General features: G+C 64.1%; 1 protein-coding gene across 1 annotated transcript in view; it reads left to right on the top strand.

Moving 5' to 3' along the window:
* Window positions 1-14,968, top strand: part of LOC113192821 (maestro heat-like repeat family member 5) — a 62,960-nt gene extending 47,992 nt beyond the window's left edge. Inside the window, exons 19-27 of the mRNA XM_077800917.1 lie at window positions 9,901-10,038; window positions 10,386-10,500; window positions 11,200-11,343; window positions 12,217-12,393; window positions 12,902-13,057; window positions 13,619-13,741; window positions 13,825-13,927; window positions 14,079-14,153; window positions 14,421-14,968. Of these exons, the coding sequence (XP_077657043.1) occupies window positions 9,901-10,038; window positions 10,386-10,500; window positions 11,200-11,343; window positions 12,217-12,393; window positions 12,902-13,057; window positions 13,619-13,741; window positions 13,825-13,927; window positions 14,079-14,153; window positions 14,421-14,521 (1,132 nt within the window). The 3' untranslated portion in view covers window positions 14,522-14,968. The remainder of the gene's footprint in view (window positions 1-9,900; window positions 10,039-10,385; window positions 10,501-11,199; window positions 11,344-12,216; window positions 12,394-12,901; window positions 13,058-13,618; window positions 13,742-13,824; window positions 13,928-14,078; window positions 14,154-14,420) is intronic.
* The last annotated feature ends 270 nt before the right edge of the window (window positions 14,969-15,238 follow it).

Below are 15,238 nucleotides of genomic sequence, written 5' to 3' on the forward strand. Positions count from 1 at the left end.
ACCAGGGGCACCTGTCTCACCCACTCCCCATACACCAGGGGCACCTGTCTCACCCAGGGCTCCCCCATACACCAGGGGCACCTGTCTCACCCAGGGCTCCCCATACACCAGGGGCAACTTGTCTCACCTTGGGCTCCCCATACACCAGGGGCACCTGTCTCACCTGGGGCTCCCCATACACCAGGGGCACCTGTCTCACCCAGGCTCCCCATACACCCGGGGCACCTGTCTCACCCACTCCCCATACACCAGGGGCACCTGTCTCACCCAGGGCTCCCCATACACCAGGGGCACCTGTCTCACCCAGGGCTCCCCATACACCAGGGGCACCTGTCTCACCCACTCCCCATACACCAGGGGCACCCTGTCTCACCCAGGGCTCCCCATGGCCAGGGGCACCTGTCTCACCCGGGGCTCCCCATACACCTGGGGCACCTGTCTCACCCACTCCCCATACACCAGGGGCACCTGTCTCACCTGGGGCTCCCCATACACCAGGGGCACCTGTCTCACCCACTCCCCATACACCAGGGGCACCTGTCTCACCCGGGGCTCCCCATACACCTGGGGCACCTGTCTCACCCACTCCCCATACACCAGGGGCACCTGTCTCACCCAGGGCTCCCCATACACCTGGGGCACCTGTCTCACCCACTCCCCATACACCAGGGGCACCTGTCTCACCTGGGGCTCCCCATACACCAGGGGCACCTGTCTCACCCAGGGCTCCCCATACACCCGGGGCACCTGTCTCACCCACTCCCCATACACCAGGGGCACCTGTCTCACCCAGGGCTCCCCATACACCAGGGGCACCTGTCTCACCCAGGGCTCCCCATACACCAGGGGCACCTGTCTCACCCAGGGCTCCCCATACACCAGGGGCTCCTGTCTCACCCACTCCCCATACACCAGGGGCACCTGTCTCACCCAGGGCTCCCCCATACACCAGGGGCACCTGTCTCACCCAGGGCTCCCCTGGCCAGGGGCACCTGTCTCACCCAGGGCTCCCCATACACCAGGGGCTCCTGTCTCACCCACTCCCCATACACCAGGGGCACCTGTCTCACCCAGGGCTCCCCCATACACCAGGGGCACCTGTCTCACCCAGGGCTCCCCTGGCCAGGGGCACCTGTCTCACCCAAGGCTCCCCATACACCAGGGCACCTGTCTCACCCAGGGCTCCCCCATACACCAGGGGCACCTGTCTCACCCACTCCCCATACACCAGGGGCACCTGTCTCACCCAGGGCTCCCCATACACCAGGGGCACCTGTCTCACCCACTCCCCATACACCAGGGGCACCTGTCTCACCCACTCCCCATACACCAGGGGCACTTGTCTCACCTTGGGCTCCCCATACACCAGGGGCACCTGTCTCACCCACTCCCCATACACCAGGGGCACCTGTCTCACCCAGGGCTCCCCATACACCAGGGGCACCTGTCTCACCCACTCCCCATACACCAGGGGCACTTGTCTCACCTTGGGCTCCCCATACACCAGGGGCACCTGTCTCACCCACTCCCCATACACCAGGGGCACCTGTCTCACCCAGGGCTCCCCATACACCAGGGGCACCTGTCTCACCCACTCCCCATACACCAGGGGCACCTGTCTCACCCAGGGCTCCCCATGGCCAGGGGCACCTGTCTCACCCGGGGCTCCCCATACACCTGGGGCACCTGTCTCACCCAGGGCTCCCCATACACCAGGGGCACCTGTCTCACCCACTCCCCATACACCAGGGGCACCTGTCTCACCCGGGGCTCCCCATACACCAGGGGCACCTGTCTCACCCACTCCCCATACACCAGGGGCACCTGTCTCACCCACTCCCCATACACCAGGGGCACCTGTCTCACCCAGGGCTCCCATACACCAGGGCACCTGTCTCACCCACTCCCCATACACCAGGGGCTCCTGTCTCACCCACTCCCCATACACCAGGGGCTCCTGTCTCACCCAGGGCTCCCGATACACCAGGGGGCACCTGTCTCACCCACTCCCCATACACCAGGGGCACCTGTCTCACCTGGGGCTCCCCATACACCAGGGGCACCTGTCTCACCCACTCCCCATACACCAGGGGCACCTGTCTCACCCAGGCTCCCATGGCCAGGGGCACCTGTCTCACCCGGGGCTCCCCATACACCTGGGGCACCTGTCTCACCCAGGGCTCCCCATACACCAGGGGCTCCTGTCTCACCCACTCCCCATACACCAGGGGCACCTGTCTCACCCAGGGCTCCCCCATACACCAGGGGCACCTGTCTCACCCAGGGCTCCCCTGGCCAGGGGCACCTGTCTCACCCAGGGCTCCCCATACACCAGGGGCTCCTGTCTCACCCACTCCCCATACACCAGGGGCACCTGTCTCACCCAGGGCTCCCCCATACACCAGGGGCACCTGTCTCACCCAGGGCTCCCTGGCCAGGGGCACCTGTCTCACCCAAGGCTCCCCATACACCAGGGGCACCTGTCTCACCCAGGGCTCCCCCATACACCAGGGGCACCTGTCTCACCCACTCCCCATACACCAGGGCACCTGTCTCACCCAGGGCTCCCCATACACCAGGGGCACCTGTCTCACCCACTCCCCATACACCAGGGGCACCTGTCTCACCCACTCCCCATACACCAGGGGCACTTGTCTCACCTTGGGCTCCCCATACACCAGGGGCACCTGTCTCACCCACTCCCCATACACCAGGGGCACCTGTCTCACCCAGGGCTCCCCATACACCAGGGGGCACCTGTCTCACCCACTCCCCATACACCAGGGGCACTTGTCTCACCTGGGGCTCCCCATACACCAGGGGCACCTGTCTCAACCGGGGCTCCCAATCCACCAGGGGCACCTGTCTCACCCGGGCTCCCCATAAACCAGGGGCACCTGTCTCATCCACTCCCCATACACCAGGGGCACCTGTCTCACCTGGGCTCCTCATACACCAGGGGGCACCTGTCTCACCCAGGGCTCCCCATACACCAGGGGCTCCTGTCTCACCCACTCCCCATACACCAGGGGCACCTGTCTCACCCAGGGCTCCCCTGGCCAGGGGCACCTGTCTCACCCAGGGCTCCCCATACACCAGGGCACCTGTCTCACCTGGGCTCCCCATACACCAGGGGCACCTGTCTCACCCACTCCCCATACACCAGGGGCACCTGTCTCACCCAGGGCTCCCCCATACACCAGGGGCACCTGTCTCACCCACTCCCCATACACCAGGGGCACCTGTCTCACCACTCCCCATACACCAGGGGCACCTGTCTCACCCAGGGCTCCCATACACCAGGGGAACCTGTCTCACCCAGGGCTCCCCATACACCAGGGGCACCTGTCTCACCCACTCCCCATACACCAGGGGCACCTGTCTCACCCAGGGCTCCCCATGGCCAGGGGCACCTGTCTCACCCGGGCTCCCCATACACCTGGGGCACCTGTCTCACCCAGGGCTCCCCCATACACCAGGGGCACCTGTCTCACCCACTCCCCATACACCAGGGGCACCTGTCTCACCCAGGGCTCCCCATACACCAGGGGCACCTGTCTCACCCACTCCCCATACACCAGGGACACCTGTCTCACCCAGGGCTCCCCATACACCAGGGGCTCCTGTCTCACCCACTCCCCATACACCAGGGGCTCCTGTCTCACCCAGGGCTCCCGATACACCAGGGGGCACCTGTCTCACCCACTCCCCATACACCAGGGGCACCTGTCTCACCCAGGGCTCCCCATACACCAGGGGCACCTGTCTCACCCACTCCCCATACACCAGGGGCACCTGTCTCACCTGGGGCTCCCCATACACCAGGGGCACCTGTCTCACCCACTCCCCATACACCAGGGGCACCTGTCTCACCCACTCCCCATACACCAGGGCACCTGTCTCACCCAGGGCTCCCCATACACCAGGGGCTCCTGTCTCACCCACTCCCCATACACCAGGGGCACCTGTCTCACCCAGGGCTCCCCATACACCAGGGGCACCTGTCTCACCCAGGGCTCCCCTGGCCAGGGCACCTGTCTCACCCAGGGCTCCCCATACACCTGGGGCACCTGTCTCACCCACTCCCCATACACCAGGGGCACCTGTCTCACCCAGGGCTCCCCATACACCAGGGGCACCTGTCTCACCCACTCCCCATACACCAGGGGCACCTGTCTCACCCACTCCCCATACACCAGGGGCCCCTGTCTCACCCAGGGCTCCCCATACACCAGGGGCACCTGTCTCACCCAGGGCTCCCCCATACACCAGGGGCTCCTGTCTCACCCAGGGCTCCCCATACACCAGGGGCACCTGTCTCACCCACTCCCCATACACCAGGGGCACCTGTCTCACCCAGGGCTCCCCATACACCAGGGGCACCTGTCTCACCCAGGGCTCCCCCATACACCAGGGGCACCTGTCTCACCCACTCCCCATACACCAGGGGCACCTGTCTCACCCAGGGCTCCCCATACACCAGGGGCACCTGTCTCACCCACTCCCCATACACCAGGGGCACCTGTCTCACCCAGGGCTCCCCATACACCAGGGGCACCTGTCTCACCCAGGGCTCCCCATACACCAGGGGCACCTGTCTCACCCAGGGCTCCCCATACACCAGGGGCACCTGTCTCACCCAGGGCTCCCCATACACCAGGGGGCACCTGTCTCACCCACTCCCCATACACCAGGGGCCCCTGTCTCACCCAGGGCTCCCCATACACCAGGGGCACCTGTCTCACCCAGGGCTCCCCCATACACCAGGGGCTCCTGTCTCACCCAGGGCTCCCCATACACCAGGGGCACCTGTCTCACCCACTCCCCATACACCAGGGGCACCTGTCTCACCCAGGGCTCCCCATACACCAGGGGCACCTGTCTCACCCAGGGCTCCCCCATACACCAGGGGCACCTGTCTCACCCACTCCCCATACACCAGGGGCACCTGTCTCACCAGGGCTCCCCATACACCAGGGGCACCTGTCTCACCCACTCCCCATACACCAGGGGCACCTGTCTCACCCACTCCCCATACACCAGGGGCACCTGTCTCACCCAGGGCTCCCCCATACACCAGGGGCACCTGTCTCACCCGGGGCTCCCCATACACCAGGGGCACCTGTCTCACCCACTCCCCATACACCAGGGGCACCTGTCTCACCCACTCCCCATACACCAGGGGCACCTGTCTCACCCACTCCCCATACACCAGGGCACCTGTCTCACCCAGGGCTCCCCATACACCAGGGGCACCTGTCTCACCCAGGGCTCCCCATACACCAGGGGCTCCTGTCTCACCCACTCCCCATACACCAGGGGCACCTGTCTCACCCAGGGCTCCCCATACACCAGGGGCACCTGTCTCACCCACTCCCCATACACCAGGGGCACCTGTCTCACCCACTCCCCATACACCAGGGGCACCTGTCTCACCTGGGGCTCCCCATACACCAGGGGCACCTGTCTCACCCAGGGCTCCCCATACACCAGGGGCACCTGTCTCACCCACTCCCCATACACCAGGGGCACCTGTCTCACCCACTCCCCATACACCAGGGGGCACCTGTCTCACCCACTCCCCATACACCAGGGGCACCTGTCTCACCCACTCCCCATACACCAGGGGCACCTGTCTCACCCAGGGCTCCCCATACACCAGGGGCACCTGTCTCACCCAGGGCTCCCCATACACCAGGGGCACCTGTCTCACCCACTCCCCATACACCAGGGGCACCTGTCTCACCCACTCCCCATACACCAGGGGCACCTGTCTCACCCAGGCTCCCCATACACCAGGGGCACCTGTCTCACCCGGGGCTCCCCATACACCAGGGGCACCTGTCTCACCCACTCCCCATACACCAGGGGCACCTGTCTCACCCACTCCCCATACACCAGGGGCACCTGTCTCACCCACTCCCCATACACCAGGGGCACCTGTCTCACCCAGGGCTCCCCATACACCAGGGGCACCTGTCTCACCCAGGGCTCCCCATACACCAGGGGCTCCTGTCTCACCCACTCCCCATACACCAGGGGCACCTGTCTCACCCAGGGCTCCCCATACACCAGGGGCACCTGTCTCACCCACTCCCCATACACCAGGGGCACCTGTCTCACCCACTCCCCATACACCAGGGGCACCTGTCTCACCCACTCCCCATACACCAGGGGCACCTGTCTCACCCACTCCCCATACACCAGGGGCTCCTGTCTCACCCAGGGCTCCCCATACACCAGGGCACCTGTCTCACCCACTCCCCATACACCAGGGGCACCTGTCTCACCCAGGGCTCCCCATGGCCAGGGGCACCTGTCTCACCCGGGGCTCCCCATACACCTGGGGCACCTGTCTCACTCAGGGCTCCCCCATACACCAGGGGCACCTGTCTCACCCAGGGCTCCCCATGCACTAGAGGCTTCTGTCTCTCTTGGGCTCCCAAACATCAGGGATGTCCGTCTGTCTCTTGGGGCTGTGGGCAGCTTTTGGCTCAAGTGTGGCTGGACAGAGACCTCCAGCCGCTCACCAGCCGCTCTCCACCTCATTCTGCTTTCCCCTGATGGCCCTATGGGCAGGTCTTCTCCAGCAAAGGAGGTGGTCCCAGTAGCCACAGGACAAGAAAAGGCTCTCCCTAGCAGAGTCCATATTCTGGCCCACGCAGGTACACACCCGTCCTGGGTCACTGGAATATTGGAGGCTCTGATGGGCCGGAACTGGCTTCCTGGCCTCTGGAGCCGTTCCCAGGGGAACTGCTTAGCTGGGACTGTCCTGAAGAGGCCCAGGTGTGGCGCAGGCCAACCCGTGGCCATACCTTCAGGGAGGCCAGAAAGTCGTTGGGGACAGTGGGGAGACCAGAGGCCACTCTCTGGGCCTCAGAGGGTAGGTGGCCATGTGTGCCAGATTCCCGGCACTGTCCAGTGTGCAGAAGAGGGAGTACCCTCTGCTGAGTAGCCACTGACCATAGGTGCCCTGCTAGGGACTTGGCAGAGGGCACTGGATGGCAGCCAGGCGGACCTCTGTGGCTCCTGACATCCTGCTCACCTGGGGCGGCCCCTGGGCCCAGCCCCGTGGGGCTTTAGGCAAGGCACTCTTCCCCTGGCAGGGGACCCAACTTGCTTTTCTGAACAACAAAGACCTGCACCACCCGATTCTTAGCTGGTTCTGCCTCCAGCCAGTGCCCAGCCTGCCCCATGGACTTCTGGCTCCTCTCCCTTCATCCATTACGGTGATTCTCTCTACCTGTCAAGAGGCACCTCATTTCTGTATTTCAAACACACTCCCTGTAATGGCTAATTGGAACTGTCAACTTGATGGGATTAAGAGATGCCGAAGATTAAGATGCGTCTGTGTGTGTCAGTGAGGGTGTGTCTAGGCATGATTGGCATGTGGCAGAGCCAACTAAAGTGGGGAACTTCCCTGAGTGTGGGCAGCAGCAGATGGCCCCTGGGGACTGCCAGCTCTGGTTGTGGAAGCCAGTCTAATAAATCCCCTCTGTGTGATCATACTTCCTGTGGATCCCGTTCCTCTAGAGATCCCTGACCAACACCCTCCCCTCCCTGCCCTCCTCTGGCCCTCAGCCTCTGCCGCTGTCCCACTGGGCCACAGGTGCTAAGAAAGGCCTTGTAGAAAAGAAGAAGAAATGTCACCTGCATCAGGACCTCCACTGCCAAAAGCAAACCAACCAACATGTTGGCAAGAATGTGGGATCCAGACCCCTTGTGCTGGTTAGTGGGCATACAAGATGGCGCGGCTTCCTCAGTTCAACCTGGAGCTACCCTACCGCCCTGAAGTCCCACTTCCTGCCATGTACCTGGGGGAGTCGGAGCAGGGGCCAGAACAGACACGTGAGCTCCTGTGCCAAGCCACACGGCTCACAGGGACAACAAGTGGAAGCAGCCCGTGCCCATGGTGGAGGAGGCAATCGACACCTGTGTCTCCCTGCCACGGGTCCTAGCAGACCAAGGAGGGACATCCAGCACGGCTCCAGAAGGTGGCCCTGGAGGACATATGCTGAGGGGCCCAGCAGGCACAGGAGGCCACCCTGCAATTCTGCTCCTCTGAGGACCCCATGGGGACAGGCAGTGGGGGGTGCCCTGGGGGCAGGAGGGTGTAGTGTCACTGGGGACGGAGCCTCAGTCTGAGAAAACGGAAGAGTTCCGGAGATGGACAGACGGTCGTGACAGCCACACAACATCGCGACTAGGCTCAATGCCGCGGAATTCCACACTTAAAACATCACAGTGACAGATTTTATGTGATACGGATTTACCACAAAAATACAACAGAAAAAGAAGAGGAGGCGGCGGGTCTGGGCAGGCAGAGGGCTGGTGCCTGCGCCCTTGGGGAGCACGGGCTCGGCCGCCCCTTTCTGAAGAGCCTTTGCTCCTCAGAAGGGGACGGGAGTCGCTGGAGGCAGCGTGGACATCACTGGGATGCCAGAGGGTGGAGGGCCACCCTGCCACACCAGGCGTGGACCTCGGGGGCTTCCCCTCGCCAGGCTTGGGGCTGCACGTGGATTTCAGGTGACACGTGTCACCCCTCCCCGGGGGCCCAGCCTGGGAAGGGTTTTAGGTTGTAGGAACCCCCAGAGGGGTGTGGTCTCCCCGCAGATAGGAGGGGATTCCCAAGAATGCACAAACTGCCGACAGGCATTTCCTGGAAACCCTGCTGTGGTAACAGGGACAGAGCAATTACAGAGGACGAGAAATGGGACACCCTGCGTGCCCCAGGAGCAGAAGCACTTGGAGCCTTGGAGGGAAGGAAATGCCCTGCACCTCTTGCTCCTGAAAACCACCCTCACTTGGTGGCTGAGACCAGTGACCTGGAGAACGCCACCTCTCTAATGACAGAGCTGCAGCGAGATGACAAGCCAGCTGGCATTTGGGTTGGCACCACCAGGGACTTCGGAGTGACCCTTGGTTCAGTGAGTGTGCTCAGAGGTGGGCCTGCTCTGAGATGGCAGCCTCTTTCCCGGGCACCTTCACACATCGGGGCTGATGTGGCCAGGCACGTCAAGACGGGCCAGCAGACTGCTGCTTGTGCTTCCCCGGCCTGCGTCCCAGGCTCTGTACCAGGTTCAGGGGCTGTGTGCAGCGCCTGGGGCAGCTCTGTCCCTGTGACCGTGACGTCACTGTGCGGTGTAGAGCCAGAGGCCTGGCTTGGTAGCACTTGTGCTGTCCTTGACCTGGCTCTCTGACCTGAACAAGGCACATGGCTTCTATGGGGGTGAGCGCCTCCTCCCTATTGGAGAGTGACAGTCACCTCGCAGGGCACCCAGGTGCTGATAAACACATGGCCAGGCCACACAACTGTGGGTCATGCCACCTGGTCTGTCCTGCCCTGAGACAGAGGAGACCAGGCCTGGAAGTGAGCCCCTCTGGCTCTCACAGTGTCACACACCCTCCTCAGATGTCCCCTTCTGTGTTCTTCACCCATACTTAAATGTCCCCCGAGGCTTGGTCAGGACACTCCCCACCCCAGGACCTGGGAGGTCACAGAGCCTGAGATGGCCCTGCAGCTCCCTCCAGACCTGTCCTCTAAGCTCCGCCTGTGGCCAGCTGTCAGAACAGCTGTGTCCTGTCTAGGTCACTTCAAGGACACTGGAAAGTGCTGTGCTCCCAGTCAGACCACGCCCCCGAGAGCCTGGTCCCTCCCCTCCCTAAAGGGCCCCTCCAGTCTCCAACCCACAGGTCTGGCCCAGGTTGGCGGGGCCCTGCCATCTCCCTGTGCCTGGCGAACCCTCCACCCAGGCTTCGGCTGTTAGAGAAGGGCAGGCGGGGCGGAGCAGGCATCGGAGGCAGGTGCTGGAGCCAGGTGGGGGGAGTTGCCACACCCAGGGTAGGACGGCCCAGTGACGGCTGTTGGCCTAGGTGGCCTGACCCTCTGCTTGGCCACAGCACGTCGCTGGAGGCCCTCAAGAGCCTCCTGTCCACCACGGGGCACTGGCATGACTTTGCCCACCTTGAGCTGCAGGGCGCCTGGGAGCACTTCACCTCCATCAGCACCTACGCACAGGGCGTGGGCCTCCTGGCCAGGTACCGGGCACTGGGTGCGTAGGCTGTGGGGACAGGGCCTGTGCCCTCCAGAGCCACCTGTGGCCCCAGGGCTGACTATGAGCAGGACCCTCACATTCACACACCGCCACTCTGCAGTCACTCGAGCCTGTGGTGCCGATGTCCCGCCCCTGCCTGGGACCTCCCAGGGCGAGGGCTGTCAATGCAGCTTCCCTGCCTCCCCGGTCCCCCCCGAGACCCGGCACGAGTGGGCAGCCGGGGGGTTCAAGGGGGTGGGAGCACTGCCGTCAGCACGCTCCTGGCCCCAGCTGGCTGGGAGAGTGGAGGGTGGGCTTCAGGAGTGACCGCAGCCCAGGCCCTGCCCCCAGGGCTATGGTGCAGAACCACTGCCGGCAGATCAAGGCCGTGCTCAGCTGGCTGCTGCGCCGCATGCAGAGCCAGGAGGAGCGGGAGAGGAAGGCGGCCGTCCTGGTGCTCACTGAGGTAGGTGAGGCCACCAGCAGCACAACCCAGCAGGAACCCCCCAGACCTCCGCCTGGCTGGGGAAGCCGCAGAGAGACCCTCACACCCTCTCCCCACTTGCAGCTCTGCAGGGTGTCTGCAGGCGGTGGCTCCTCACGGGGCTCCCACCCCTCTGCCCCTCAGCCCTTGGACTTGAGGGACCTCTCTCCCCTCATCCCTCCCTGAACGAGCCCCACAGAGTGGAAGGGCAGTGGGTAGATCTGTAGTCAAAGGTCAGCCTGGCAGGACTCGGGGCCCCTGCCCCAGGCCTGGGGTGCAGCCAGCTTTGCAACTGTGGGCTCTGGGTAGTGGCAGCACTTGGGGGCATGGGGGTGTCTCATTTCCATAACTGACTCCAAGTCAAAGTCTTGGGCTAGCACCCAGCCCCACAGCAGGAGGGTCTGGGCCACCAGTGCCTGGGGGCCAGCCATCGATGCGAGCTGGAATCCCCCTCACTCCGTAACCTGAGGTGAGGCCTCTGCTCCCTGGGCCTGTTCCCCAGCTGCAAGTCAGAGGGGAGGCAGGTAGGAGTCGCGTGCTGGTCAGCCAAGGTCCCAGGGAGCACTGGTCCATCAGCCTCCTGCAGCCCTACCCAGACCCCAGACCCAGAGCCCGGACACACACGCAGGCTTCCCAGGAGAGGGTGCCAGACCTGACCCACCCACCCCCTGCGGCCCCTAGTTCCTCTACAGCCCTGTCCTGTTGGAAGTGCTTCCCAAGCAGTCTGCCCTGACCCTCCTGGCACAGGGCCTCCGGGATGAGAGCCCCGACATCCGCGTATGGAGCCTGCAGGGCCTCGGGAACATCCTCTTCCACCCGGAGAAGGTAAGGCACATCACGGGGTGGGCCTGGCCCACTGAGCTGGTGGCTGGAGCCGGCTCTCACCACAATGAGCACTTGCGTTTCCTTCCCGGCCTTCCCCTTGGAACTCCATCCTACTGGGATCCCCGTCCTCCCCTGGCTGCACATACAGGTGCCCAGAAAATGTGTGGCTGTCACGTGACCCACTGGGTGAAAGTGGACTGAATATTGTAAACAGAGCTTAGAAAGCCAGCAAAGCTCGCTGAAAACTTGTTCTCGAGTTGTAAACATCACCCTAGTGTGCACACAGGGCACGATAGGGGCCAGGGCAGGGGACACCCACTTTGGTTTCTGACAATTCATTTAGAGAATTCAGGAAGGCACAGCAAACAAGGGGAGCAGACAGAATTGGCTGCACAGAATTTTTTAAATTTCTAAAGAAAGCCTAGAAATGGAACATAACTGGTCACTAGAACATTCTGGAACCTCCACTTGGTATACACAAAATGTGGTTTTAGCATGCGCACCTGACTGGCCTCTTCCCGGTCCAGCCCAGGATCCCAACTGGCCTGAGGCCAGGCTGGAAATGGGGGTGAAGGCAGGGTGGGTGCTGGGGAGAAGGGTGGGCAGGACCAGGAGGAGGAAGGGGCTGAGACCCAACTAGAACTGAGGCCTCTGGGTCCACCCCTGCAGGACCCTGGGGGCTCTGAGAGGGAAGGCCTGTCCAAAGCCATGTGGCCCCGGGTAGAGAGAGCCGGGTAGGGTCCCAGCTGAGTCACCTGCAGCCAGGGTGGCACAAAGTGGGAGACAGGGCATCCGGGGACCTGGGCACAGTGCATTTGCACAGCTGAAGCTGGGCAGGTCGGGCACTCCACCCACCGCGCTCACCGCCCACAGGAAAGGCTGCTCCGAGGGCAGCTGCCGCCCTTCCTCAACGGCTTCTTCCAGAACAGCGAGCCCGTGGTGGTGGACATCATGGGCACCGTGTCCGACGTGCTGCACCGCTTGGGCACTCACGGCGCAGGGGCCCAGAGCCTCAGCGTGGCCATCAACGCCCGCTCCTTCTTCGATGACGTGAGTGGGGGGGGCAAGGCAGGTGGGGTGCCTCCTACTTGGGCCCTCCCAGGACCCCAGGCTCCCCTCCAATTACAGGCATGGATTCCCAGCCCTGGGTAGCAGCTTCTGTGTGCCCAGGACTGCAGGTGGACTGGCATCAAGTCCAGTCCTCCAACCCACTCTCCCCTCTGGTCCCACAGCTGACCACATGGCCTTCCAACTTGATGACAGGTCATCTTGTCTGGAACACGCTCTCCTTCACTGGGGAGTGGGATACGTCTGTCCCCCCAGTCACTCTTGACACTCAGGTTGTCAGGCTGCCATTGTGGGTGTGAGGGGACAGACTGGATGCTGGCCAGGCCTTGATAAGGAGGGGCCCAGCCCTGCACCGGAGCCTTGTTGGGGGGGCGGAAGGAGCCCCGCCCTGGAACCCTGAGCTGGCTGAGAGGACCCTCTAAGGAAGCCAAGTGAGGTGGGGGTTCCAAGTTGAGAAGAGCGGGAATCCCGCTGAGCCTCTGCCTTGCAGGAGCGGGACAGGATTCGAGCAGCAGCCATGGCACTGTTTGGGGATTTGGTGGCAACCATGGAGGGCAAGGAGCTAAGCGGCCTTCGAACCCAGGTGTACCAGAGCATGGTACCTCTGCTGCTGCACCTGAAGGACAAGTGCCCCAAGGTTGCCACGGTCAGTGCCCCACCTGAGGCAAGACAGACCTATGGCCTCCACCTGGGCCAGGGCCTGGGCGGGCAGATGGCAGCAGGCCCCCACCCTGCCCTCCGGACCACTGCCCTCCCGCCTGCGCACACATGCACACATATACCGGGCTGCACTGACCTTGGGCAGGACCCAGTGGTTCCACTCCCTGCTGAGTCCCCAGTGCCTGGTGTGTGGCAGGGCCCAGGTGGCACACTGGACCTGTTGGGATGTGGATCCCGCCGACCCCACCACCGGAGAAGTAAACCAGTTCTGACATGACCTGAGACAGGCTGCCCACAGTCCAGCCAGGGCGAGAGCACACAGTCAGGCGGTGGCCTGAGCGGCCCACTGTCTCTAATGTCCGCCTGTGGAAGGTGGACCCCAGGCTCAGACAACATGGGCAGTGTGGAACACCCCCCCAGCTGTCCCCAGCCAATGCGGGCAGTGTGGAACCCCCGGCTGTACCCAGACAACACGGGAAGTGTGGAACCCCCCCCCAGCTGTCCCCAGACAACGCGGGCAGTGTGGAACCCCCCGCTGTCCCCACAGCAGGCCAAGTTCGCCTTCTACCGCTGCGCTCTGCTGCTGGGGTGGCGGCCGCGCCACACCCTCTTCTGCACGCTGGCCTGGGAGCGAGGCCTCAGCGCCCGCCACTTCCTCTGGACCTGCCTGGTGAGGCCGGTGCAGCCTCCTCCAGGAGGGCTGGGGCGGGGGTAGGGGTCCCTGGGTGGTGACAGGAGGGTCTCCCTGGCCAGATGCGCTCCAGCTCCGAGGAGTTCAGCATCCACCTGGCCCAGGCCCTCAGCTACCTGCACAGCCACCACCAGCACATGAAGACCTGGGCCGAGCTCTTCATAGGTGGGCAGGAGGTGGCCAGGCCGCAGCGGGCCCAGGCCGCCCAGACCCACCGGCAGGAAAGGAAGGGTGGAGGAGGGGCCTGGGGTGGAGGAGTGGGTCTGGCCCCAGGAAACCACCCACCCTCTGCCCAGCTGCACCCTGTCTTGCACAGGTTACACCATCTGCTACCACCCCCAGGCCGTGTCCCGGATGGTGAGCGAGGTGGACACCAACCTGCTGTTCTGCAGTAAGCAGCCCCACCCCTAAGCCTCCAGAGCAGAGCCCCGCCCTGCCTCCCCTGGAGTGGTGTGGCCTGTCCCCTCCCTGGGCCCCTCAGGATACCTGGCACAGGGTCACCCCCACCCCCCAGCTGACAGAACCAGGCTCCAGGAAGGGGTGGGAGCCCTTCCCCCCAGCCCCCCTGGGCAGGCAGGAGGGGTGACCCACCCGCTGAAGGAGTGGGGGGCTGCAGCCAGGCCTGGGGCACCCCTGACTCTCCCCTTCTCTCCTGGAGCTTTTGAAGACCTCAAAAAGGACCCAGAGCCTGGCGTCCGGGAATTTGCCACCAGGCAGCTCTCCTTCCTTCGGGAGGTGTCAGAGGGACGCCCGCAGTGACCAGCACCCCCTTCGGCCACCTGGCGGGCAGCCCTGCCCCATCCCAGAGAGTTGGTTGCATAACATTTTTCCATTTGAAAGAAAGGTCTAGATTCAACAAAGAAGCTTTACCCTGTGGCTCCCTGCTCTCATCCCAGGCCCCGCCCTGTGGCCCAGCCAAACCCAGCAGACACTGGCAGGACTCAGGGGCGGGGCCAGGCCGGGCGGGGGTGGTGGGACGGAGCCTGCCAAGGCAGCCCCGACACTCACAGAGATGGGGTCCTGGGCACGGGGGGGGACGCCACGTGGGCAGCCCCAGCCCTCACTCTCCCGGCCAGGCGCCCACAGCTGGGGCCAGGGTCTGCCCACTCCCCCTCCTCAGTCCAGTCAGGACTGACCAGGCCCCAAGCCGTACCTCCCAGGGGAGCCAGGCTCACCCAGGATGAGGTCAGCGGCCTGAAGCAAAGCCCCAGGCTCTCGGGGCCGGCCGTGCCCTCTGTAACATGAGTCAGAAGTCCTTCCCCCAAGACCCTCTTAGAGGGCCCAGAGGAGGGCCCCTGACTCCAGACAGCCTCCCTCATCCTTCCCCCTCACCCGCTTCCCCCGTGTGAACCGGGCAGGCGGGCCCTTCCCTCGCCTGTGGGTCCAGACTCTTCCTGGGGCCTCGTCCACAGGCTCCCAGACCAGCCACACTGCCCACCGGCCCCTCCTGGGCCCACCCCACACACCTGCCTCCGC

Source organism: Urocitellus parryii, chromosome 7, assembly GCF_045843805.1.
Source record: "Urocitellus parryii isolate mUroPar1 chromosome 7, mUroPar1.hap1, whole genome shotgun sequence".
Taxonomy (NCBI): domain Eukaryota; kingdom Metazoa; phylum Chordata; class Mammalia; order Rodentia; family Sciuridae; genus Urocitellus; species Urocitellus parryii.